The 25,927-nt window shown below is 43.1% G+C and overlaps 1 protein-coding gene across 3 annotated transcripts in view; it reads right to left on the bottom strand.

Moving 5' to 3' along the window:
• PLEKHM3 (pleckstrin homology domain containing M3) overlaps positions 1-25,927 on the bottom strand; it is a 197,988-nt gene that overhangs the window by 74,029 nt on the left and 98,032 nt on the right. For all 3 annotated transcript variants that reach the window (XM_061148886.1, XM_061148887.1, XM_061148888.1), the window contains exon 6: positions 15,711-15,774. In XM_061148886.1, coding sequence (XP_061004869.1) covers positions 15,711-15,774 — 64 coding nt within the window. The remainder of the gene's footprint in view (positions 1-15,710; positions 15,775-25,927) is intronic.

Here is a 25,927-nt window from a genome sequence, read left to right as displayed (position 1 = left end):
GTGACCTGGAATAGTTTGCCTGCTTCCTTTTGCGTGTCCACTTTCAGAGCCCAGCTGTCAGCCTGTGCGAGTCTGTCAGTGAGTATCTCAAGGTTTCGAAATGGGGTGTGCAGCCTTTGGAGGAGCACAATCTAACACTAAGCTCCAAATTCCTTCCCATAATTGAGCATTCATTAAGTTTGACGGAACAAAAGCCGGCATTCTCTGTTATAAAGCAGGGGTCAGAACCAGTAGCCGTGTTTTGTTTGGCCTGCAGAGTGTTTAAATATTGAGAAATTTCACATAAAAATACGGATTTCCAGCTCCTCTTGGAGAAAAGGGAAGGGATGACAGCTCTGGGCTCAGAGGAACAGCTGTCCCCTTCAGGGGGACACTCCCTGGCTTCTCAGGATGGCCTGCAGACTCACCCTTGGCCTGCTTTGGGCATGGGTGCCGCTTTCCTGGCCTCTGCAGGAATTGGAGTCGACAAAACACTGTTCTGAAACCGCACTTCCCTCCCTTGAAATGTGGGCTGGCTTGGCTAGGCCGGTGGGCCAGGATTGAACTGGGAGAGCTGGTGCTCCCAGAGGGCAGTGTGTGCGTGCTAAGTCACTTCAGTCGTGCCCAACTCTTTGTGACCCCATGGACTGCAGCCGGCCAAGCTCCTCTGTCCATGGGATTCTCCAGGCAAGGATACTGGAGTGGGTGCCATGCCCTCCTCCAGGGAATCTTCATGACACAGGGATCGAACCTGTGTCTCTTCTGTCTCCTACATTGGCAGGCAGGTTTCTCACCACAAGCACTACCTGGGAAGCCCCCTGCCTGCCAAGAGGGCAGACGCGGTGCTTTTTCTTTCCTGTCCCCGCACCTGGCACATAACTGTCTGGCACATAACAGACATCACTTAGGAGTCTAGCTAGAGTGACTAGCTCTCTGGGCTGGGGGGAACATTTCTGAGTGACAGAAACCTGCTCCCCAGCTACAGAAGTCCAGGCTTATTAATGCTTCAATAGCTTTTTGAATGACCAAGGCTGCACCCTATACTTTTTAATTGGTTATGCTATAAAGATCTTTCTTGCTGTCACAAATGATACTGAATCCTGTTTAAAATCCCAGAGAGTGTGTTGATTGTTTATTAGAATTTAGCCAGAAATTTAAAAACAAAGAACAATATGAACAGCTGCCCCCATCAGCCTTCTAATTTTTCCTCAAGAGAGTTGGGGGTGATACTATGGAAGAGCAGCAAGTTACAAATGCAGATGGAATTGCAGGCCACTAGCACATGCAGCCGAGCTACCAGGGAAGCCAGGCTGGCGGGCTACAGTCCATGGGGCCACAAAGAGACGGATAGAACTAAGTGACTCAGCACAGCACATGCAGCCAAATGTTTCAGCTGAGACACAGCGCGCTAATGCCGTCCAATGAGGCTGCTCTGCTTCCTCAGTCCATCTCTAGATGACGTAGTTGTACTCAGTCGTGTCTGACTCTTTGCCACTCTTTTGACTGTAGCCCACCAGGTTCCCCTGTTTATGGGATTTCCCAGGCCAGAATGGGTTGCCATTTTCTCCTCCAGGGGATCTTCGCAACCCAGGGATTGAACCCATGTCTCCTGTGTCTCCGGCATTGTGGGCAGATGCTTCACCCGCTGAGCCATCAGGGAAGCCTATCTTTAGAGCATCAAACAAACGAACTTTGTCTTTTTTTTTTTTTAAATATTGAACTATAGTTGATTTACAATTTTGTATTAATTTCTTCTGTGCAGTAAAGTGACTTAGTTATACATATCTACTTTTTAATATTCATTTCCATTATGGTTTATCACAAGACACTGAATATAGTTCCCTAAGCTATACAGTAGGACCTTGCTTATCCATTCTCTGTATAATGGTTTTCATCTGCTAATCCCACACTCCTAATCCTTCCCTCCCCTACTCCACCCAGCTTGGCAACCACACGTCTGTTCTCTATGTCTGTGAGCCTGTTTCTGTTTTGTAGACACGGTCATTCATGTCATATTTTAGATTCCCCATAAAAGTGATACCATATGGTATTTGTCTTTCTCTTTCTGACTTACTTCACTTAGTATGATAATCTCTAGGTCCATCCATATTGCTGCAAATGGCATTATTTCATCATTTTTTATAGCTGAGTAATATTCCACTGTGCATATGCATCATTTATACACACACACACATCTTCTCTATTCATTCATCTGTAAATGGACATTTAGGTTATTTCCATGTCTTGGCTGCTGTGACATAGAACAGTGCTGCTATGAACACAGACATGCAGGTATCTTTTTGAATTATAGTTTTGTCTGGGTATATGGCCAGGTGTGGGACTGCTGGATTATATGGCAGCTCTATTTTTAGTTTTTTGAGGAACCTCCATACTGTTTTTCAAAGTGGCTACATCAATTTACAGTCCCATCAGCAGTGTAGGAGGGTTCTCTTTTCTCTACTTCCCTTTCAGCATTTGTAGGCTTTTTTGGGGCTCCAAAATCTCCATGGATGGTGGCTGCAACCATGAAATTAAAAGATGTTTGCTCCTTGGAAGGAAAGCTATAGCAAACCTAGACAGTGTACTAAAAAGCAGAGACATCACTTGCCAACAAAGGTCCAAAAAAGCTACTATTTTTTTCCTGTAGTCATGTATGGATATGAGAGTTGGACCATAAAGAAGGCTGTGCACTGAAGAATTGATGTTTCTGAATTGTGCTGTTGGAGAAGACTCTTGAGAGTCCCTGGCACTGCTAGGAGAGCAAACCAGTCAATCCTAAAGGAAATCAACCCTGAATGTTCATTGGAAAAGACCCTGTTGTTGAGAAAGATTAAGGGAAGGAGAAGGGGTTGACAGAGGATGAGATGGTTGGATGGCATCACTGACTCAATGGACATGAGTTTGAGCAAGCTCCTGGAGATAGTGAAGGACAAACAAGCCTGGAGTACTGCAGTCCATGGGGTTGCAAAGAGTCGGACACGATTTAGTGACTGGACAATAGACTTTTTAATAATGGCCAAGCAAATGAACTTTGAACATGCTAGAAACCTCCTTAGCCCCCAACTCCTGACTGGACATAGCCTTCTTATTATTATCCCTCTGCTCTTTGAAGACCAGCCACAAATGTGGTAGAATGGCTGGCATGAAGCATCAAGGGGTAACACCCTACTGGGTGTCACCAGATTGAAGTAGAACTATAGGTAGTCTCTACTAATTCTTGGCACTCAGGCAGAATACAGGGGTTTAACCATAACCATCAGGTAATGCTAGTCCTTTTCTGAGAAAATGAGCCCTCTCAACTTCAGGGCTCTGGGCACATAGTATGTGCTTAATAAATATTTGCTGAATGAATAAACGAATAGAGAGAACACCCTGCTAGAGTCTGATGGAGACCTGGGTTCACGTTTCAGATGTGCAGGTGGGGTGAAAAGATTATAAATGTCACACTCCTTGTTGCTTGAGGCACATCTCAGAGTCATTTCTGAGGAGGTTGATGCGATACCATCATACTTGTCCCGTGAATGTTCTGAGAGAATTTATCAATATCCTGAAGCATGCAGACGAACTGTCAGAATCAGTAATGAAAACTACTCTTTGTAAAGGTCCAAGTCAGTAACAAATTTTTCCTGCTTGCCTCTCTCCATGGGTTAGGTCACAGAAGGGTTCGAGGCTACCATGGCCTGGAAGTCCTCTTCCCATTGCCTGGCACCTGCTCACATCTATAGAGCTTCACATTTTAATTTAGAATCACAGCCACTCAGAAGCCTTCTCTGATGGCCAAGTTACTGGGTGTTCCAGTTACTATTGCTTGTAAACAAATTACCCAAAAACCTAGTGGTGTAAAACAGTCATTATGTTCAGATTCTATAGGTCAGGCTTTCAGGCAGGACACAGTGAGATGGCTTGTCTTTCCTCCATGATACCTGCAGCCTCATTGGAGCCTCTGCTGAAAAGACTTGAAGGCTAGGGGTGGTAGGAGTCATTTGGATGTATCTTTACTCACATGTCTGTTGGCTGATGATGGCTGTCAGCTGGAATGACTACATGTGACCTCTTTCTGCAGGGACTCTGCATGGGCTAATATGGACTTCCTTACAACATGGCGGCTGGTTTACAAGAGTGAGCGTTCCCAAAGAGAACCAGCTTGAAGCTGTATCACTTTTTAAGACCTAGCCTTGAAGTCACATAGCATCACTTCCATGGTCACGCTGTTGCTGCTGCTGCTAAGTCGCTTCAGTCGTGTCCGACTCTGTGCGACCCCATAGACGGCAGCCCACCAGGTTCTGCCGTCCCTGGGATTCTCCAGGCAAGAACACTGGAGTGGATTGCTATTTCCTTCTCCAATGCATGAAAGTGAAAAGTGAAAGTGAAGTTGCTCAGTCGTGTCTGACTCTTCTCGACCCCATGGACTGCAGCCTATCAGGCTCCTCTGTCCATGGGATTTTCCAGCCAAGAGTACTGGAGTGGGGTGCCATTGCCTTCTCCAGGCCCATCCAAATTCAGAAACAACAACAACAACAATAAAACCAGATACCCCTTCTCAATAGGAAGAATGTCAAAGTCACAGTGTAAGAAGGGCATGTGGGATGGGAGATACAGTTATGGATATCTTTGTGGAATATAACCTTCCACACTAGTTTAGATGTGTTTCCTGACTCTAGCTCCTCCTGAACTTAAAAACTGCTTGTCTGCCTCCTCCTGAGCCTGTGAGCTCAGTGAAGGAAGGAGCTGTGTGACTCACTCACCTTCTGTTCCCAGCACAGTGCCTGGCACACACGATTATTGAATTGAACGAAATAAAAAGGAAGAGTCAGAAGGACTCTTGGAACCCCCTTTCATGCTGGCTGTTGGTGGCATAACGGAAGTTTGACCAGGACAATAAAAGAAACACGACAGAAATGTACCCAAACACCTTTCTGCAGCCTAAGGCTATTCCCTGTGAGCATATCACGTATGATAAGGGAGTTTGCTTCCTTATGTCTCTCGGGCTGTATAGGAAATAACCTTAAGAATTATAACTGACTTCATGTGCTTCTCTTCTTGAACTTTTTGGAAGTATTTTTCCTCCTTATATCTCTGTGTTGTAAAAATGGCAAGTATGATAACTTATGGTTCTCTCTCCTAACTCATTCACTGGTTGGACTGACCCTGATGAAAGTTGCTCACAGAGATTTAGTGATGTTTTAATGGAGGCCTCGTCCCCGTCTTGCCCCAGATTTTACTCAGGAGTTTCTGAAGGCTGTGATGGCTACAGGGGACACAGGTTCTGGCCGTGAAGCAACTCAGGCAAGCTGTCACGCTTTGTTTTTCTGCTGGTTAAATCCCAATGCTCCTAATTAGTTATCCTGTCCGCTAAGGCCTGGGTGGACAATGGCGCGGGGACCAGGGGTGCTGAGAGGCTATGAATACAAGTTCCTCGGGCTCCTGAGGTCTCGGCACCACTGACTGGGTTGTGGGCACCAAGGCGCTGTGTTCCTGGGGGCTGTGGATTCAAAGACGTCAGCCCCTGTGTGAATAAAGGTCATCACCTGTTACTTCTTCGGTGAAAGGGCAGCTGCGCTGGGTGCCCACTCAGGCTCAGCCTTTGTCTGCTGACTCTGTGAATAGCGCCCACAGAGAATAACATTCTCTGATTCTGTATTTGCTTGGTGGGGCAGAGCCGTGCAAAATAACTTGCATACTTCCTCAGAGAAGAATTCGGCCAAGTCTGGTTTTAAAAAATGGCCTCGAAATGCCTTAAACGTCACCTTTTGTGATCATATTCACTAGCAAGAACACACTAGAAAATCTTCATGGTAGGGCTGGCCACCGCTTGTATGATTTCTTCAGGAGCCAATTCTGACAAATGTTTAGGCCCCAAGGAGGACAATTCCTGAGCTCTGTGGGAGTGGGGAACTAGAGAAAAAGCTAACTGAAAAGTCAGTGAGCTGTTCGGGAAGGTTCAGTGTTCAGAAAATTTGCAACATCGAACAACCTACTGTTGCTCCAATACGTAAAACACTGAGATTTTATTTGCTTTCAGAATTCTGTGCATTGTTTTTACAAAGCAGCATTTCTAACATTGTTTTGTTTACGGGCTTATGTTAAATTAGTTTGTTTGCTTTTCTTTTATGGGGAGAGAGTGCTAATGAGTTCGGGACAGTGTATGTCCATGTGTGTGTATTTATCCATCCATCCATTCATCCATCCATCCATTGTGTCATTTGAACATTCACATGCTCAGTTGCTTAGTATAAATGTTCACTGCTTTAGCATAAAACAAACAATTCAGACCACCCGAGGCCCCTCTAGGAAGGCAGCAGGCATCTGATTTACCACCCCCCCACCCCATGGCTCTTGAGGGCTATGGGTCCTCCGCTCCAGCACTCTTCCCACTTCACATGTCTTTAGTAAGTACTCCAAAGTTCAGATTCTTCCACCTTTTTTCATAATTAAAACTCACCTATCGGAATTTATCTCCCCTCAGGTATCATTCTGTGCTGTCAACTTAATAAGACAAAAGAATTTGTGCTAAAACAATAATTTACTCCTCTCAGGAAATATATAGGCATACCTCAGAGACACGGTGGGCTCGGTTCCAGACCACTGAGATAAAGCAAGTATCATTGTCAAGTGAGTCACATGAATTTTCTGGTTTTCCACTAAACTGCTATTAAGTGTACAAGCATTATGTCTAAAAAAAAACACACATATCTTAATTAAAAAATACTTTATTAATAAAAAATGCTGATCACTATCTGTCAACGTGGGGTCGCCACCAACCTTCAACTGGTGAAAAACACAATATCTGCAAAGTGTAATAAAATGAAATATGCCTGTGTTTCATATTAGCTAGAATTGCATTGTCTTAAGCTGGACGTAGGGGCTAGTCTGGAAAGTTAGGGCCCAGGGAAGGTGAAAAATGGGGAAATCAGTTCTGAGATTGCCCCACAAGAAGTGTGTGTGTGTGTGTGTGTGTGTTGGCAGGTGAGGCGGTGAGTGGTGGAGGGAGTGGGTGGGGAAGGACTGTTCTCACCAACTGCCTCACCCCTGGGATCACGCCGTATCCTTTCTCATGAATCGTGTACAAATGGAATCATTCATTGCTTAACTTACACACGTCCCAAAGGTGAGTAACACCAGAAGAGTTAGTCATTTACATGCATCTTAGGCTTTTGTCAGAACAGCACAGGTAGCCAAAATTTAGAAGTCAAGTCTGACCTTTCCTTTCAGCAAGTAGAAAGAACTTTAGAAGAAGCCTCCTATCACTTACACAGCCTGAGGAATGACATATTAAACCGTGGTTCTGATTTGCTCCTTGAGAGCAGCTAGGATCTAGTGAATGCTAACTTGCATATACTAATGTATTCTACTGATAAAATGTGGGATTTGCTTATCAGTGTTAAAAGAGCCAAAGGGATCTGAGTAAGGAGACGGTTGTCACACGTGCAACAGAGGAAGGGGAGAACGAATACAAAAAGCCAAGTATGGAGGGTTATGGGATTGCTTCTGCTGTCCCACTGGAGTGTATCTTTTTGTTGTATTCCTGTTGTAAAGCCTTCCCACGAATCCCCGATAATGCTGGGCAGATTGAAAATAACGAAACACAAATTCTATTCTACTTTCCTTTCTCAAAGCATCAAACTGGGAAAAAAATCTCTAAAAAAGCAGCCTTGTTTCCCCATTAAAAACATGCACCAACACTTGTCCATTCATTCTCACATGCTTAAGATAGACATTGCCTGCCAAATCCTTTCCGAGGAACTGCTGTGTTATTTTAAAACACCACTATGCATTCAAACCTCCTGAAAATTTGTAAGATTTTATTTGAAAAAAAAAATAGCACATTCTGTCAGATTTATATTCAAGGAGCAAAGATCGCATGGTTTTCTAGCAATATCTACTTTACTGAACAGAAATTCATTTGCAATTCCAAACTTCAGTGAATAACTCAAGCTGGTGTACCCACCCCATCCCCCAGCTCCTGGGATTCAGAGAGTCTCTGCCCCCAAGTTCTGTGCCCGGCTACTAGGACAAGAGAAGTACTTGTCCTGTCTTACATGTTACAAAGCTGTCACTGATTGTTGTGTTGCTTTAGTTGCTAAGTCATGTCTTTTGCGAGCCCATGGACTGTAGCCCACCAGACTCCTTGGTCCGTGGGATTTCCCAGGCAAGATTACGAGTGGGCTGCCATTTCCTTCTCCAGGGGATCTTCCTGACCCAGGGATTGAACCTACATCTCCTGCATTGTAGACAGACTCTTTACCATCTGAGCCACCTGGGAAGCCCCGCCACTGATTAGGAATGACTGTGGGAGTTAACTATTACATTTGCCACCCGCTAGTAAAAGCCAGTGAGCAGCTTATTTACCAGTGAGATAAAAAGACAAGTAAGCCAGAGCAAGAGAAATGTCATATGACATCCCTTATATGTGGAATCTAAAAAGAAATGATACACATGAACTTATTTACAAAATAGACTCATAGACTTAGAAAAGGAACTTATGGTTGCCGGGGGGGTGGGGTGGGAAGAATGGGGGGAAGGGATAATTAGGGATGGACACGTACACACTACAATATTCAAAATGGATAACCAACAAGGTCCTACTGTATAGCCCAGGGAACTCTGCTCAATGTTATGTGGCAGCCTGGATGGGAGGGGAGTTTGGGGGAGAATGGATTCAGAATGTATGGCTGAGTCTCTTTGCTATCCACCTGAAAATATCAAAACATTGCTAATCAGCTATTATTGTTGTTGCTCAGTTGCCCAGTCATGTCCGACTCTTTGCGACCCCATGGACTGCAGCACGCCAGGCTTCCCTGTCCTTCACCATCTCCTGAAGTTTGCCCAAGTTCATGTCCATTGCAATGGTGATGCCATCCAGCCATCTCATCCTCTGATGCCCTCTTCTTCTGCCCTCAATCTTTTCCAGCATATCCAATATACTGGATTATATCCAGTTATACACCAATACAAAATAAATGGTTAAAAAAAAAAAGACAAGGATTTGGCACTGTCATAAGCTACAAATGGTGCCAATAATTGGCAACACCACTCACTGGCCAGTGGGCAGGTGATTCAAGTGCCCAGAACAACTAGAGGAAGTCTCATTTGCTGAGGAGTGTCAGTTCGTGCTATTTATTTCCCACGTTCAAGTGTACAAAAGTAGACAGAGTGCATGCAAAGAGACCAATGACTTCAAATACTAAGAAGAGGGGGCAATTTTTTCTTGAGTGTAATATCAGAGGCATTAAGGGAGTTTGAAATCTGCTGATTTGCTGAAGTGAATCTAGCTGCTAAAACTTTGGGGACTATTACTTATAAACATGAAAACAGTGAGAAAGAAAAAGGTTGCACATTTTTTGATACCACAATTCTCTCAGTGTCTTTAGTTAGGGTGGTAGCATTGTGTGCTGTATTATTTTAAGATTTTTGGATATATACTTAAATTATAAATCCCCTTTTATCATGTTTATTCAATTTTTACCTTTCTGTTTCTCTCTGGAGAGGAAGATATTTACATTTTGTTTTTTAATGGGAAAACTCAAATTCACTTCAGAGAAATTTGTAGAAAGGAATCTTGGCCCTTAGGAAGGATACTTATATTGACATTTGTAGTCGTGGTTCAGTCGCTAAGTTGCATCTGACTCTTGGAACCCCGTGGACTGTACCCTGCCAGGCTCCTCTGTCCATGGGATTTTCCAGGCAAGAATACTGGAGTGGGTTGCCATTTCCATTATTCAAGATTAATTCTTCAGTTACTTACTTGAGTTTCTTCCTCTCCCTTGCAAAATTTATAAACTGACATTCATTTTTCTACAGTCATTTCACTTGATAGAAGAGACACTTTTATTTGTTGTTCCATTGCTAAGTCATGTCCTACTCTTTGTGAGCCCATGAACTGCAGCATGCCAGGCTTCCCTGTCCATCACCATCTTCTGGAGTTTGCTCAAACTCGTGTCCATTGACTTGATGATGGTCTTCCAACCATCTCATCCTCTGTCGCCTTGTTCTCTTCCTGCCCTCAATCTTTCCCAGCATCCGTGTCTTTTCCAATAAGTCAGCTCTGCGCATCAGGTAGCCAAAGTATTGGAGCTTCAGCTTCAGCATCAGTCCTTCCAATGAATATTCAGGGTTGATTTCCTTTAGGATTGACTGGTGTGATCTCCTTGCTGTCCAAGGATGCTTTTACAGAGACCTTTATTTTAGGAGTGAGGATGGGAATTGAATGGAGGAAATAACTTACTCTGAAACTCCTGAAGCTGACTTGAAAGAGGGTGGCATAGCACCCAGACAGAGGGGGAAATGGTACATGACGACCTGGGGCTGGCAGCTCGGTTAGTGAGGTGGGATATCCTGCTATGTCTGACACGCACTGTCACAAAGCAGTAATATTTTTTTCCCCATTCTTGTGTTTACTTCTCTTATCTATTTGCAAGAACAGTTCAGATTCAGAAAACAGACCAGACATTTACTCTGAAACCAAGGGAAGATGGGGCACAGGTTTCCTTCAGTACTGATAGCCTAGATGTAGATAGATCAAAAGCTAAATCCAATTTAACCCACCTCAGGCAGAAAAAGTAATTGAATTAAACTTCCTCTCAGTATGATAGGTTTGGAGATCTTAAAGCCAGGCACAAAGAACCAGGTTAGAGTGAACTGTGGAGTAAACAGACGCATGGAGCTCTGGCCACCCCCGCCGACAGGGAGTTTGATAAGCTGTTGATTGCCTCTACTGCTTTACGATGGAGGCTGAAACTGATTAAGCTGCTTATGGGGCTCTGAGGCTAATGGTCTGGCCCACCAAGAATACCACTGCCACTGATTTAGGTAAGCTGCTTGGCACTGTATGGTTTGATTATTACAAGGGGGAAAAAAAAGAAAAAAGACAGCAGGGTATAAGAGAGCTTTTTAAAAGAGAAAGCTTTATTATGCCAAATAGCTACACTACTTTGACACCCCAAAATGAATATGGAATTACTGATTCTTCCTCTTCATCTGGTATCAAAACTTGTTTTTTGAAAGGCTTCCTCAAAAAGTACTCACTTTGGAGCCTACTCATTCCATTTCCAACCACCTTTACAAGAATACACCACCGGTGCCTTTAAACTCACTTCTCCAGTGCCAAGAATCTGGGTCCTTAGATCACTGATCCTGATCCTAGAAATACATAGGTGTACACTGGGTCTTGTAACCAATTCCTCCCCGTGAATACCACTGGGCAATCACAATTAAAACTGCATCTCTTTCCACACCAGCCAGCAGATCACCGTTTGATTATGTGGTAAAGGGTAGCAGGACTGAAGGGGTGGAGAGAGCTAGTAGGCGCAAATAGATTTAAGTTGGATGCACAAGTGAAAATCAAAACCCTAGTGTCCTCTCAGCCCTCTCTAATAAACACTCTAAAACTATTCCTACCATTAAAATAAGTTGCCTACCTCTGGGGGAGCAAAATCAACAACAACAACAACAAACATAAAATCCTTGAGGTGAAATTACATTTCAAGGTTTTATTTGTTTTTTAGGTCTTGAAAATGAGTGAAGGATTTGGACACAGATTAAGTTGACCTTCTTTCTTCAGGGCAAAACAACAAAGAAAAGAACTGAATCACAGCAGTTTGATATGTTCTGAAGGTTGTCACAGTTACTACTATTATTATTATTATATAATAGACCAGGAGCTGACTGTGGCTCAGATCATGAACTCCTTATTGCCAAATTCAGACTTAAATTGAAGAAAGTAGGGAAAAGCACTAGACCATTCAGGTATGACCTATATCAAATCCCTTATGATTATACAGTGGAAATGAGAAATAGGTTTAAGGGACTAGATCCGATTGAGTGCCTCATGAACTATGGACAGAGGTTCGTGACACTGTACAGGAGACAGGGATCAAGACCATCCCCAAGAAAAAGAAATGCAAAAAAAGCAAAATGGCTCTCTGAGGAGGCCTTACAAATAGCTGTGAAAAGAAGAGAAGTGAAAAGCAAAGGAGAAAAGGGAAGATTTACCCATTTGAAGGCAGAGTTCCAAAGAATAGCAAGGAGAGATAAGAAAGTCTTCCTCAGGGATCAATGCAAAGAAATAGAGGAAAACAATAGAATGGGAAAGACGAGATCTCTTCAAGAAAATTAGAGATACCAAGGGAACATATCATGCAAAGATGGGCTCAATAAAGGACAGAAATGGTATGGACCTAACAGAAGAAGAAGATATTAAGAAGATGTGGCAAGAATACACAGAAGAACTGTACAAAAAAGATCTTCACAACTCAGATAATCACGACAGTGTGATCACTCACCTAGAGCCAGACATGCTGTAATGTGAAGTCAAGTGGGCCTTAGGAAGCATCACTACAAACAAAGCTAGTGGAGGTGATGGAATTCCAGTTGAGCTATTTCAAATCCTAAAAGATGATGCTGTGAAAGTGTTGCACTCAATATGTCAGCAAATTTGGAAAACTCAGCAGTGGTCACAGGACTGGAAAAGGTCAGTTTTCATTCTAATCCCAAAGAAAGGCAATCCCAAAGAATGTTCAAACTACCACTTAATTGCACTCATCTCACACACTAATAAAGTAATGTTCAAAATTCTCCAAGCCAGGTTTCAACCATACATGAACTGTGAACTCCCAGATGTTCAAGCTGGTTTTAGAAAAGACAGAGGAACCAGAGATCAAATTGCTAACACTTGTTGGATCATTGAAAAAGCAAGAAGAGTTCCAGAAAAACATCTATTTCTGCTTTATTGACTATTCCAAAGCCTTTGACTGTGTGGATCACAATAAACTGTGGAAAATTCTTAAAGAGATGGGGATACCAGACCACCTGACCTGCGTCTTGAGAAACCTGTATGCAGGTCAGGAAGCAACAGTTAGAACTGGACATGCAACAACAGACTGGTTCCAAATAGGAAAAGGAGTACATCAAGGCTGTATATTATCACCCTGCTTCTTTAACTTATATGCAGAGTACATCATGAGAAACGCTGGGCTGGATGAAGCACAAGCTGGAATCAAGATTGCTGGGAGAAATATCAATAACCTCAGATATGCAGATGACACCACCCTTATGGCAGAAAGTGAAGAAGAACTAAAGAGCCTCTTGATGAAAGTGAAAGAGGAGAATGAAAAAGTTGGTTTAAAGCTCAACATTCAGACAACTAAGATCATGGCATCTGGTCCCATCACTTCATGGCAAATAGATGGGGAAACAGTGGAAACAGTGGCTGGCTTTATGTTTTTTTTTCTGGCTCCAAATTCACTGCAGATGGTGACCACAGCCATGAAATTAAAAGACGCTTACTCCTTGGAAGGAAAGTTATGACCAACCTAGACAGCATATTAAAAAGCAGAGACATTACTTTGCCAACAAAGGTCTGTCTAGTCAAGGCTATGGTTTTTCCAGTGGTCATGTATGGATGTGAGAGTTGGACTATAAAGAAAGCTTAGCAAACTAGTACAGCCGCTATGGAAAACAGTGTGGAGATTTCTTAAAAAACTGGAAATAGAACTGCCATATGACCCAGCAATCCCACTTCTGGGCAGACACACTGAGGAAACCAGATCTGAAAGAGACACGTGCACCCCAATGTTCATCGCAGCACTGTTTATAATAGCCAGGACATGGAAGCAACCTAGATGCCCATCAGCAGATGAATGGATAAGGAAGCTGTGGTACATATACACCATGGAATATTACTCAGCCATTAAAAAGAATTCATTTGAACCAGTCCTAATGAGATGGATGAAGCTGGAGCCCCTTATACAGAGTGAAGTAAGCCAGAAAGATAAAGAACATTACAGCATACTGACACATGTATATGGAATTTAGAAAGGTGATAACGATAACCCTATATGCAGAACAGAAAAAGAGACACAGAAATACAGAACAGACTTTTGAACTTTGTGGGAGAATGTGAGGGTGGGATATTTCAAAAGAACAGCATGTATACTATCTATGGTGAAACAGATCACCAGCCCAGGTGGGATGCACGAGACAAGTGCTCCGGCCTGGTGCACTGGGAAGACCCAGAGGAATCGGGTGGAGAGGGAGGTGGGAGGGGGGATCGGGATTGGGAATACATGTAAATCCATGGCTGATTCATATCAATGTATGACAAAACCCACTGGAAAAAATAATAATAATAAAAAAAAAAAAAAAAAAAGAAAGCTTAGCACCAAAGAATTGATGCTTTTGAACTGTGGTGTTGGAGAAGACTTTGAGAATCCCTTGGACTGCAAGGAGATCCAACCAGTCCATCCTAAAGGAGATCAGCCCTGAGTGTTCATTGGAAGGACTGATGCTGAAGCTGAAACTCCAATACTTTGGCCACGTGATGCAAAAAGCTGACTCATTTGAAAAGACCCTGATGCTGGGAAAGATTGAGGGCAGGAGGAGAAGGGGATGATAGAGGATGTGATGGTTGGATGGCAGCACCAACTCAATGGACATGAATTTGGGTAAAGTCCGGGAGTTGGTAATGGACAGGGAGTCCTGGCGTGCTGCAGTCCATGGGGTTGCAAAGAGTCAGACTTGACTGAGCGACTGAACTGAACTGAACTGATTATTATTATGTAATTGACTCTTGAAGAATCCAGAAAATATGGAAAAGAAAGCAAGGTTTTCATGTAGCATCTCAAAATTTGTTAGAGAATGAGCTGTTGATTTAAATGATTAAGCAAAGCCTAAGATATTCAGAACTTTGGGTTGGTTTTCTTCCTGGCTGTTAACTTAGTCAATCATTGAAAGGATATACGTATACTAATAAAAGTATAGAAAGATGATTTTTACTCGTACATGCTCTGTTCTGTTTTTTTTTTTTTAAAGTAACATCATCCAACTGTTTGGCTTGAACACAAGTCAGAGTTTAATATATTCATTGTCCTTGATGTCTTTTTTCCTTGTACAATTTTTTTTTTTACTGATTCAATTCACCTACCATAAAATTCACTCTTTTGAAGTATACAATTCACTAGCTTTTAGTACAGTTACAAAGTTGTGCAACCATCACAACTAATTCCAGACGTTTTCATCATCCCCAAAGGAAGCCCCACACCATCGGCAGCCACTCCTCACCCCATGGTTTGTCCTAGGCACTGGCAATGACTCACCTTCTTTGTCTCTAAGGATTGGCCTCTTTTGGACATTCTAAGAAAAGTCTACATAAAATAAGGACCATAAATATGTATCCTTTTCTGTCTGGCTTCTTTCAGCATGATGTTCTCAATGAATGTACCCTTCATTCCTTTTTATGTCCAAATACTATTGCTTTAAGGGGATATACAACATTTTTTTAATCCATTCATTAGCTAATGAACACTCAAGTTGTTGCCATTTTTTAGCTATCATGAATAATGATGTTTGAACACTCCCGTACAAGTTTTTATGTGGACATATGTTTTCAGTTCTCTAGGGTATGTGCCTAGGAGTGGAATGGCTGGCTCACAGGGAATCTCTACATTTAACTTTTCAAGGGATTGCCCAACTATTTTCCTAAGTGGCTGCACCACTTACCCTTCCTACCAGCAAGTGTACGAGAGCTCCAGTTTCTCTAAATCTTAGTCAGCATTTCTTATTGTCCTATAATATCTTTTTACATTAAGTTTTCTCATTCTGAATAGACAATAATTATCTGGGCTTGTCAATATAACTACACCAATGATGGGAGAATTCGGTAACCAAGAACACAGTCAACAAAAACACGTCCCCAGGGAGGAAACAGACATGAAATGGCCCCATGAAGTGCTTACCTGCTGCAGATCTGCGAGGGAATACAGGTGGATCTGTTGAAGGAGGTATTCTCTGGGGAAAATTCTGAAAACAAGGACAGAAACACAAATTGTGGTACTGCCACAAAACACTTTTTCTGAGAAGTTTCTAAGTTCTCATTCAAGAATCCCTTTCCACCTAATAATTCCTCCTTCCCACATCCTCTGAGAAACATATAATAATACCTTTTTCCAGGTATTTTTCTTTCTAACACAGATACCAAAGAGGAAGTAAAAGTGTGATCTTTGATTTATGAGGTACTCTAAGATGCTAGGAGTACAGCGCAGTGGTCCAGGCCTGAGGACCAGAGCGCCAGGCTTCCTGCACCAGCTCTGGTCCGGAAAGGTGAGTCATCTCAGGCAAGTCCTAAAACCCATGTAGCTTCAGAGTCTTCATTGTTTAATGAAGATGACTGAACTCGGTATCTTAAATATCTTTCCAGCTCTATTATTCTATGTCTAAATGAACAGACTGTGGAGTTGAGAAAATCAACTAGAGTAGCAACCTGTGTGTCTTTTTCTAGAGGCTCCTGTGGCTTTCATTAGTGGGGATGGTGGTGCCAGACCTCCCATTAATGAACTATCCTCTCACATGTATAGTGATGAGCTTTGGAGACCAGGTATGGATGGAAATAATTGGACAGAATATTTCAAGTTGAGGCTCCCTGACAAAGCCCAATATCTTTAGATGCTGTCAGTTCATGGCATCTGGAAAAGGGACAGTGAGTGAACATGAAAAAAAAAATGAATTAGGGACAAGTATATAGATACCAAAGCATAGATGGCTAGAAAACACGACATACACAGACACAGACACACACACACACACACGCTCATATAAAACAAAACTCACAGTGCTAGCATTTTCTGTCTTTGCCTTAGGATACAAGAAAATTGCATAGAACCACCCAAATGAAAAAAACCATCAACTTAACAAACGTTTATGATGATCTACTATATGCCAAGCACTGTGCCAGGCACTGGAAGACAGTTAACAGTCCCAGTATCAGAGCTCAAGGAGCATAAAGTCAAGTGAGGGAAAGATCATAAGCTGTTAATTACAACATGGTGACTGGATGTAAGAGCTATGCATGGGGTACGTACTTTTAGATTGGTCCAGCATGGTAGGTGCCCACCTTGGCTGTCTATTAGAATTACTTGGGAGCTTTTAGACAATAATAGGGCATAAGAATCAGTAGAACCCAGAAATCAGTCTTATAACAAAAACTCTCCTGGTGATTAGAGCAGCCAAGGTTTAGAAACCACGGGTCCAATACCTAGCTCATTGGGGAGTTCATTATTCAGTCTTTCAATTAAGTGCGCATTACTGGACAAATCCTAGAGATTAAGTCCTTCATCCTTCCATTCATCTTTCTATCCATTCGATTCTGATTAAGCACAGATATGTGCCAGCTACTGTACTAGGCCACTGAAGAAAGAAAGGGCATTGAACCAATGAGAAAAAGCCCCCGGCAGGGAGGCCCCTGATAGGCATTTTGTGTTAATAGTTTGGCTCTCTCCTAGGAAGAATGATCGATTCTGAAGAATTCTGCTGAAAATCCCTGTTTCATCCACAGAGAGATAACAGACCAGTGAGTGACGGTCCTTGTCTCTGAAGAACAGGATTCACTTCCTGAGGCTGGGATCCCTTCAACTCGGATGGTTTGGGGCTGCACATGTGACAGGAGGCGGCACGCAGTCCCTGCCCAGCTGGGAAGGGTGCAGGGGAGGTGCTCAGTCCCTCCATGTGGGATGAAGCTTTCCTACTGAGAGGCCCCGGTTCACACACATATGGTACAGAGATCGTCAACAGGCCTGTTCCTCATGGCCCCTACAGGGTTAACAATGAGAAGAGCCTGCTTTGGGTATGGCCCTCAATAAACATCTCATTTTGGTTCTCACAACAGCCCCACGTGGTAGGCACCACCTCCATTTGACATAAGCGGAAACTGAGGCTCAGAGGCAAAGACTATTTTGCCCAGTGTCATAGAGCTGGGCTTCAAGGCCAGGACTTTCTGACTGCAAAGGCCTGTGCTTCCTCTACCTTCCTGGAGATAAGGATGGAAGAAGGAGAGAGGCGGGTATGAACTGACTGTCTATTTAGCTGTATAATACATTGTTCTTCTGGGTAGGTACTTATTACTGTTTAGGCCAGCAGCAATATAGGCCAATTGTTACTTTTTAAAAGAAGGAAAGTGACACTGATGTGCTGGGTCATGCCCTCTTCCTGAAGGCAGTGGGGAGGGTGGCAAGACTGCAGGCAGGGACAGTCCTGACCAGGCACCTGTGGCTCAGGGTAACCGCAAGGCAAAAGGAAAGGGGTGAGTGCATAGACACAAGAGGCCCTTTGGGAGGACTGACCACACGTGGAATGGGTGAAAAAGGAGGAAGGAACTGCAGGTGATTCTAAGATACCCAGCTGGGATGTCAGGATGGTGATGTCACTGGCCAGCACGGGGCAGGCTGCTGGGGGACGGGATAAAGCATTGAGATTTATCTGTGCGGAACAGCAAGTGCTTGTGCTGGGGAGAGCAAGTGCGGCCCTGGGGGATGTGGGGCTGAGAGATGTGGGAGAGCCAGGGGCACTTCTGACATCAGCACAGAAGCTTTGGGAACGGGGTGGTGGGGGGGTTGGGGTGGAATGGATCTCGGAGGAAACCGAATAGGAGGAGGCTTGGTATGAACAGGGGTTGTTTTATTTTGTCTATCTTACAAAGCCTAGAAGTATGTGAAGTACACTTTGGTAGTCTGCAATTTTTCTCATGCTTGAAAAACTGTTTTGAAAAGAACCAGGATGTTCACATGTACTTGATTTCCCAATACAGCCTCCCTTTGTGAAATGTTTGTGCCCTTATACCCATTATCTGTCTTCCCCTAATCTTACACAACCGTGAGCCATGGTTCATTGATAAAATGAAGAAATGAACAATTATGTAAATCAGACCTTATTCAGTGAAACCAACTGTTTCACTAATGTCCTTTTTCTCCTCAAGGGCCTAATCCAGAATATGAGATTACATTTAGATATTTTTAAATATATATAAACACTTGCAAGTTGAGACCCAAACATATGTGCAGAGAAGCAAACCTAGTATGCAGTCTTTCTGTGGGATCACTAGGGCAGCAGAATATGGTCATCTAATATGGGGACGAAGGATGTTTGAGTGTAGTTGAATGGGAGGAATCATCTTTTTCAGAGGCAACTGCTTCGTAATGAAGTCCCTTAAATAAAATGAAAGCATGTGCCAGCAGTGCTGAGAAAAAGAGACAGAGTGAACTGAACAAGTAGGCTGGAAACTCATTTCAAGGTGAGCTCCTGCCTTTTCTCTTGGTTGGAACACATGAAGGTCAGCTGGAGAAAATGTTAGAAGGAAGGTGACTGAAATGAACCCTAGCACGGTAGCATATCGTTACTGTTTTGCTACTTAGAGTTCTTCTCTAAAATCCTTAAACTCCCACAACTGAGAGTATATAGGATGTAAGAATCAATCACGAATTTACAAGTGAAATCACACTGGTTTCCCCTTACTGGAGAACTACAGTCAGTCGGTGATCCAGTCAACAAACGCTACTGAGAGCCTAAAATGAGCCAGGTGTTGTGCTAAGGGCTGGAGATGGGTATGTTCAATGAACACAGCTGATGAGCAACAAAGAGGATTTCTACTTTCTCCACTCTGGGTGGGTCCTCACTGCCTCCAAACACTGTTCATTCTTCTCACAATAACTAACCAACTCTGGGCACAGTCGTCTCTCATACTCCTTTACCATGATTTGTATACAGCTAAAGTGAGCTATGTGTTGTTTCTGTGTGTAAATATATTCCACATATTTATTTTCTCTTTCCCTCTGGAAGAAATTCTCCGCCCTCCCAGAAGCACAGTATTGGCTCTCTCCTCTGGCACTCTTCAGTGTCTAATACTAATAATTTAAAAGAGTTCAGTCCTAATGACACAAAGAACTGGAAAATGCAATATACACAGAAAAGAAAAAGGAACTGAGTATATTGTGTTTGGAGGAGGTGTTGTGTCCAAGAGATTTAGTGGTGGCCATAAAAAATACAGACTTTTAAGACAGATAATGCCAGTCAGCTTTTCTTCTCCATGAGGATGGAAATTATATCAAGAAAGCATTGAAGTCAAATATGAGAATAAATTTCCTGAGGGGGAAGACAGCGTGGCATTAAAATGTGTCTTTTTTAATGTAATTAAACACTTTTTAATGTACATAGAAGAAAAAGATTTATTTAAAGGGAGGGACTTGCTCTTCTGCTTAGAGGGGAGAAGGGTTTCAAAGGTGGGCTCAGAGAACCCCATCAGTTTGTTCCTCTTTCTCATTGCCTGCGTCTTCAAGGCAGACTGAATTGGTAAGACATTCTCTGAATATCTTCTTTTTAAAAATTTTTATTCAGTTTGTAAAGGTTACCTTCCATTTACAGTTATTGCAGTGCTCACTTTGGCGGCACATATACTAAAATTGGAACGATACAGGTATTGCAAAATACTGGCTATATCCCCCATGTTGTACAATACATCGTGGAGCCTGTCTTACATCTGAGAGTTTGTACCTCCCATTCCCCCACCCTACATTGCTGCCCCCCTCTCGAGCTGGTAACCACTTGTTCCTTCTCTATATCTGCAGGTCTGCTGCTGCTTTGTTATATTCACCAGTTTGCTGTATTTTTTCGATTCCACACATAAGTGATATCATACAGTGTCTGTCTTTCTTGGGATATTTTCTTTAGGCTGATGTCCTCAGGGGAAGTGCAGGGCAAATAAGGACATGAAAGCCAAGCCCAGAAAAAGCAAGGGCAACTTCCTGTTTGGGAGATGCCAAGGGCTTCCCCCCATGGCGGCTTCGGTGTACAAGGTGGCCCGGCTGACGGGAGCTCTTTAGGGAACGGATGGAACAAGTGGGGCCTCCCAGGGGTAAGTTATGGAAGAGCTGGTGGAGAAGTTGCAGGCCCGAGGTGTGCTTGAGGAGCATCATAGGGCTCTGCAGGGGACACAGCCACTTCAGGGAGAGCCAGGGAAGCCGCTCCCGTGTGGGAGGCAAAGTTTGGCTCCTCCTTGAGAGGCATGGCAGCACTGATTTTATAACTTTACTATTCATGTGCTCAATACAGAATGAATGGTCATTGACGTTTTTTGGTCAGAAAACAACTTGTGATCACCATATGGCGCAGGAATTCAATGCAAATGAAGTTCAGTCCTATGACCTCTGTGACTTGCCACCCTGGTGAAGAATCTAAAATCAGCACACATTTTCACTGTAATAAGCAGGTGCTGGGTATACACGGGACAGAAAATTTGGAGAAGACATAGTTTTTTCCCCCCTGATACCTACAAATAAGTGAGATAAACAGACAAGTAAGCGGGTAACTCCAGCTCCAGCATGGAGTGCATGGGTGAGCGAGCCTGCAGCTTGGTCAGGAAAAGCCTCAGAACCAACACGTCAGAATCCACATGAAGGAATGGAAGGGCGGGTATTCCAGGTCAGAGGGGGCGGTGTGGGCAGGACAAGCCTCGTTCTCTCAGGGAACAAGCTCTATATGTGCACGTGTGTGTATGTGCCCGTGCTGGGAACCAGGGTACTGCAAGGTGTGAGCTTGGAAAGTGCGCAGCCAGACATGACAGAGCTTAGGTGCCTGGAGCACAGTCTACCCCCGAAGAGATGAGAGCCACAGGAGCGCCTGGAGCAAGAGAAAGACAGCATTCGATCTGTGCCTGTGTTGTTGCTGCTCTCACTAACTTGTGCCCGACCCCATGGATTTCAGCACGCCAGCCTTCCCTGTCCTTCACTATCTCTTGGAGTTTGCTCAAACTCATTCTTTGTGCCCATGAAAGTTCATTGACAGCAGAAGGGGAAAGAGACTAAAGAGATGGGATGATTTTGGGGGTAAACTAGCTGAGAAACGATGGGAGCCTGAATAGAATTTAGATAGTTGCCCTTGGGGGGAGAGAAAGGGAGCCTACCACAGAGAGATTTCTGCAGCACCATCCACGTGCCATGCAGACTAACAGGAAACGGAAGCCAGGAAGGAGCCTGGCACTGCTCATGGTAAATGGAAGCTGGTAAGTGGAAAGTCCATTCACTGACACAGGGAACAAGGAAGAGGAGTTGGCCATGAGGAGAAAGGGAAGCTCAGCGGTCGGGGAAGAGGTCTGGAACTGTCTGTGGAATGTCCAAGCGGAGTCATCGCATATCCAGAGAGGAGAGCTCTGTGCCTACAGGTGAAGACACGCAAATGAGGAACAACCCAGGACAGCACACTAGAGCAACAGAAAAGACGGGACGCTGGCAAAGCAGCACTATTGCAAGAATAATAGGAAGCTGCAAAGGAGCAGTCTGATAGGAGAAAAAGCAGAAGTGCCAACATCCAGGAAGCCAAAGGAGGAGAGAATTTTAAGGACAAAGAGGGTCAACGGCATCAGAGGCCTGGAAAGGTCAAATAACCCAGGAAAGACACTCACGAGGCCTGAAAAGTGCCTGCTGGATTTGGCAACGTGGAATTCATTAGTGACCTCGGGAGGAAGAAGGACACCAGACTGCAGAGGGGCGAAGGACTGTGGATTATTCTTTTAAGAAACTCACTTTAAAGGAGAGAAACTGGGCCATAGCTACAGAAGGATGCAGGACTAAGAAAGGATTCTTTTCTTAGAGATGGAAGCCACTTGGGCATATTCACGTGCTAATATTGAAGAAGCCAGTGCAGAATCAGAAGCTACTGAGAGAAAAGTGGGGAAAATGACAGCCTGAGCCTGGAAAGGCCTAGAGGAAATGGGACATGGACCCCACTAGGAGCTCTTCTAAACAAACATTTGCCATGTGTGAGGGTGCATATACACACACACACTCTTTTCTTCACTGAAATGCTTCAAGTTTCTACTAAGACTTTATGTGAAACATAATTACTGATTTCCCCATTGTTCCCTCCAGACTTCAACATACTAGGAACGGAAATCTACAAATCAACTGAAGGTTGTCTGACTTGGCAGTGCTTTGGTAACCGGCCTCTCTGCTGCAGGAGGGTGCAGCCTTTGATTTCTGGGGAGGAAGCCGTGTTGAGGGTTTTCTGTGCAGTAAGTGATCTCACTGTACTGCCGGCCTAGTCATCACCAGGTCAGACAGCATTTCACCAGCAGGCTAAGCATGACGACAGCCCCTGCTCATGCCAACCTAACTGTCCCGACACCAGAGCCGGAGGACAAACATCATAAGGAGAGTCAACTCCACGCCTCACTCACCGACTCAGGGAAAACCGCATTGCTGGCAGGTGGCACCGTCAAGTTCTCTGATACCAAAGGACAGTGAGGAAACCTGCTGAAGGATCATGGAAACCAACCAGCCCAACTGTTTCTCGTGCCAACTACTTCTATTTTATCACCTTTAGAATTTCCTGACATACTGAGCAGGTAAGTCAGGCTTCATTTACAGATTGTTCCAGTGAGCAAGGTGAGAAAAGATTAAAAGGGAAAAAAGGTCATGAATGATTCAGATCTCTTATATTATATAGGTGGCACCTGGGGTTAAAAATGCAGAAATAATGGCCTATGAAATCAAAGGCAGGAGTCTAGATAAAACAAGTAGGGAGTCCTCTTCTATTTTGTACCAGGACACTGAGTCAAACACATCAAGACTCATTTAACCTGACTAATTTCTGAGGACTTCAACTCAGTTTCCACTGAGCCCTGATGCTCATGAAAGAAAAGGGACTTAGTCAGGCCCTGAAGTAGGCACACCCTTTGTGGGATTTGATAGATTTAGTGATATCGCCATATCCCTAAAACTCAGTTCTTTGAGCTGCATCACTGGCATTAAAAACCCAATGATTAAAATGAAAATATCTTAACACATGTAACAGATATGCTTTAAAGACTCATCTCACACAGGGTGAGGGGAAGGAGCAGGTGAGACAAATGGAGAGAGCAGCATTGAAATATATACATTACCATTTATAAAATCAGATAGCCAGTGAAAATCTGCTGTATAACGCAGGGAGCTCAACACAGGCTGTACTCTGTGACAGCCTCGAGGGGTGGGATGGGGTGGGAGGTCCAAGAGGGAGGGGACATACGTGTACCTATGGCTGATTCACGGCAGAAACCAACATGATCATGTAAGACAATTATCCTCCAGTTAAAAATAAATCAGTTAGAACTTCCCTGGTGGTCCAATGGCTAAGACTCCACTCTCCCAATAGAAGGGCCTGGGTTTGAGCCCTAGTCAAGGAAGATTTCCCATGCCACAACTAAGACCCAGAGTAGCCAAATAAATAAATATTTTAAAAATAAATAAGTTAAAAAACAGACTCATCTCCCTCCCTTCTTCCATATGTATCTCTGTCTCTCCATCACTCTCTCTCTCTTAAATATACATGCACAGATACACAAAATAAAAAAGACAACACCAAGGGAAAATCTCCAATTTTGATTCTAAACCGTAGGGATCTAAAGAAAGATCATGTGTAGAAGTGCATAAGGAGTAATTTAGAAAGGAAAACCACTCATTCCTAAAGTATTACTGTGTTTTCCAAGAGTTGGTGCTCCAGGTGAGGTAATTTATACGGAATGGAGAGGGTTGCAGCATTTTTCCTTTGGAGGGCACACATACCCACACCGAAATCAGCAAAAAGCACGGTGAAATATCCCCAGGGAGATGCAATTTGGTGCTCTTGATATGAGCTACAAATGTTTCCCGAAATAGTTACATTAGACTGGATATGGACAGGACTCTTATGTCCAGCCATGCTCCCAGCTAATGGAAGAACAATTTTAAATCAAAGGCAGATATTGCGATACCCATCCATGTGGAAGAAACAAGCTTCAATCATTTCTCTAGATACTTCATTTTGCTAATCTCATTGGTTGAAAAAGTAGCAAAATTGCATCAGATATTATATCTTGGCAGACAGGTATAGGAAAAAAGGGTCTCTTTTACATGTTCATTCAGAAACTGTGCCTAAGTTTCTTCGATCTAAAGCCTGGAGTAGACATACTTGGGAAGTAATTTGGGTTGTTATTATTCTGGGGTCTGATTATAAAAGTGATAGATTATATCACACTATAGATCCAAGCTCAAATTCCTATGGTATGCCACAATTCCAAGAATATAATACTTTTTCTGCCATGAGTTTTATCTTTTTGTCATCTCTTGGAATATGATTGTTGATGATCTACAGATTTCATTTAATCTCAGAATAAGATAAAATCACTTTTTAACTTGCTATGGATTTCTCATTAAATAAAAAGTTCTGTGTACATTGTAGTAAAATTAATATATAACTTGCCAGAGCTCCTTTCTCAAAGCTTATTAATGTTTTAGTTTTGAATGATGGCTTTGCAGACAGTCTGTAGCTCCTTTTTAGAGTACTGATACTTTCACATATATATATGATTTGCTGAATGAGATCTCTGGGGAAAAACGAGGGGAGGGGAGGGGCTCAGGAGATGAGGCGCTTAGCTGACTTGAAAACTTTGGTTCTTCAAGTCATTCAACAGAAAAGAAATTCTTGAAGGAAACTGAAAATGGCTGCTTTCAAAAACTACCAAAATAACATTTTGTGTTTTAGTAGGTTTTGAGTCTCGATAGATTCGCATAGCTAATCTGTTGAGAGGAAAGCCCCAAAGACACTTTTAACTAGCTAACTTAAAAACTAGCCACAAAGTCTAGGCAATATTAAATCTTACAGAGAACATAAACAGCTGTGCTCATTTACTGGGCTTAAAGAATGTGTTATCTATAAATTTGAAGTGCTAATAATCTCTGATCTTTAATGAGACTAATTTAGTGATAATGTTGCAGCTAAAATGCACTCAACCTTCTAAAATCCAGTATTAACCAAATTTTGGCTAATGATCGGTTGTACATTTGGATCTTAGATTTTGGCTATAGACACTCCTCATTTGCAGTTCAGAGACATAGCAAGTCAAGTCTGTGTAGACTGTGTTTTAAGAACGAGGCTGCCAGAGGAGACATTAAGTGTATTCAAGTCACAAGAGCATGCAATCTTTTCTCTCTGTAACAGATAATCCCGCTACCTAATATGTCTGACTTACTGGGAGGTAGAGAGATGAGGAGCTGTTGCTATGAAATGATCTCTTTCAGCTCATGTAATCTTTTGTTGGGCACACTGAATAATATCCTCATATACTTCTAAGATTGAGGATGCATCAGAATGTTCACACATCAAAATACCATTT

This window comes from Dama dama, chromosome 8 (genome assembly GCF_033118175.1).
Source record: "Dama dama isolate Ldn47 chromosome 8, ASM3311817v1, whole genome shotgun sequence".
NCBI lineage: Eukaryota > Metazoa > Chordata > Mammalia > Artiodactyla > Cervidae > Dama > Dama dama.
Note: the sequence above shows the minus strand (reverse complement) of the source record. Positions and strands in the feature narration are given on the sequence as shown.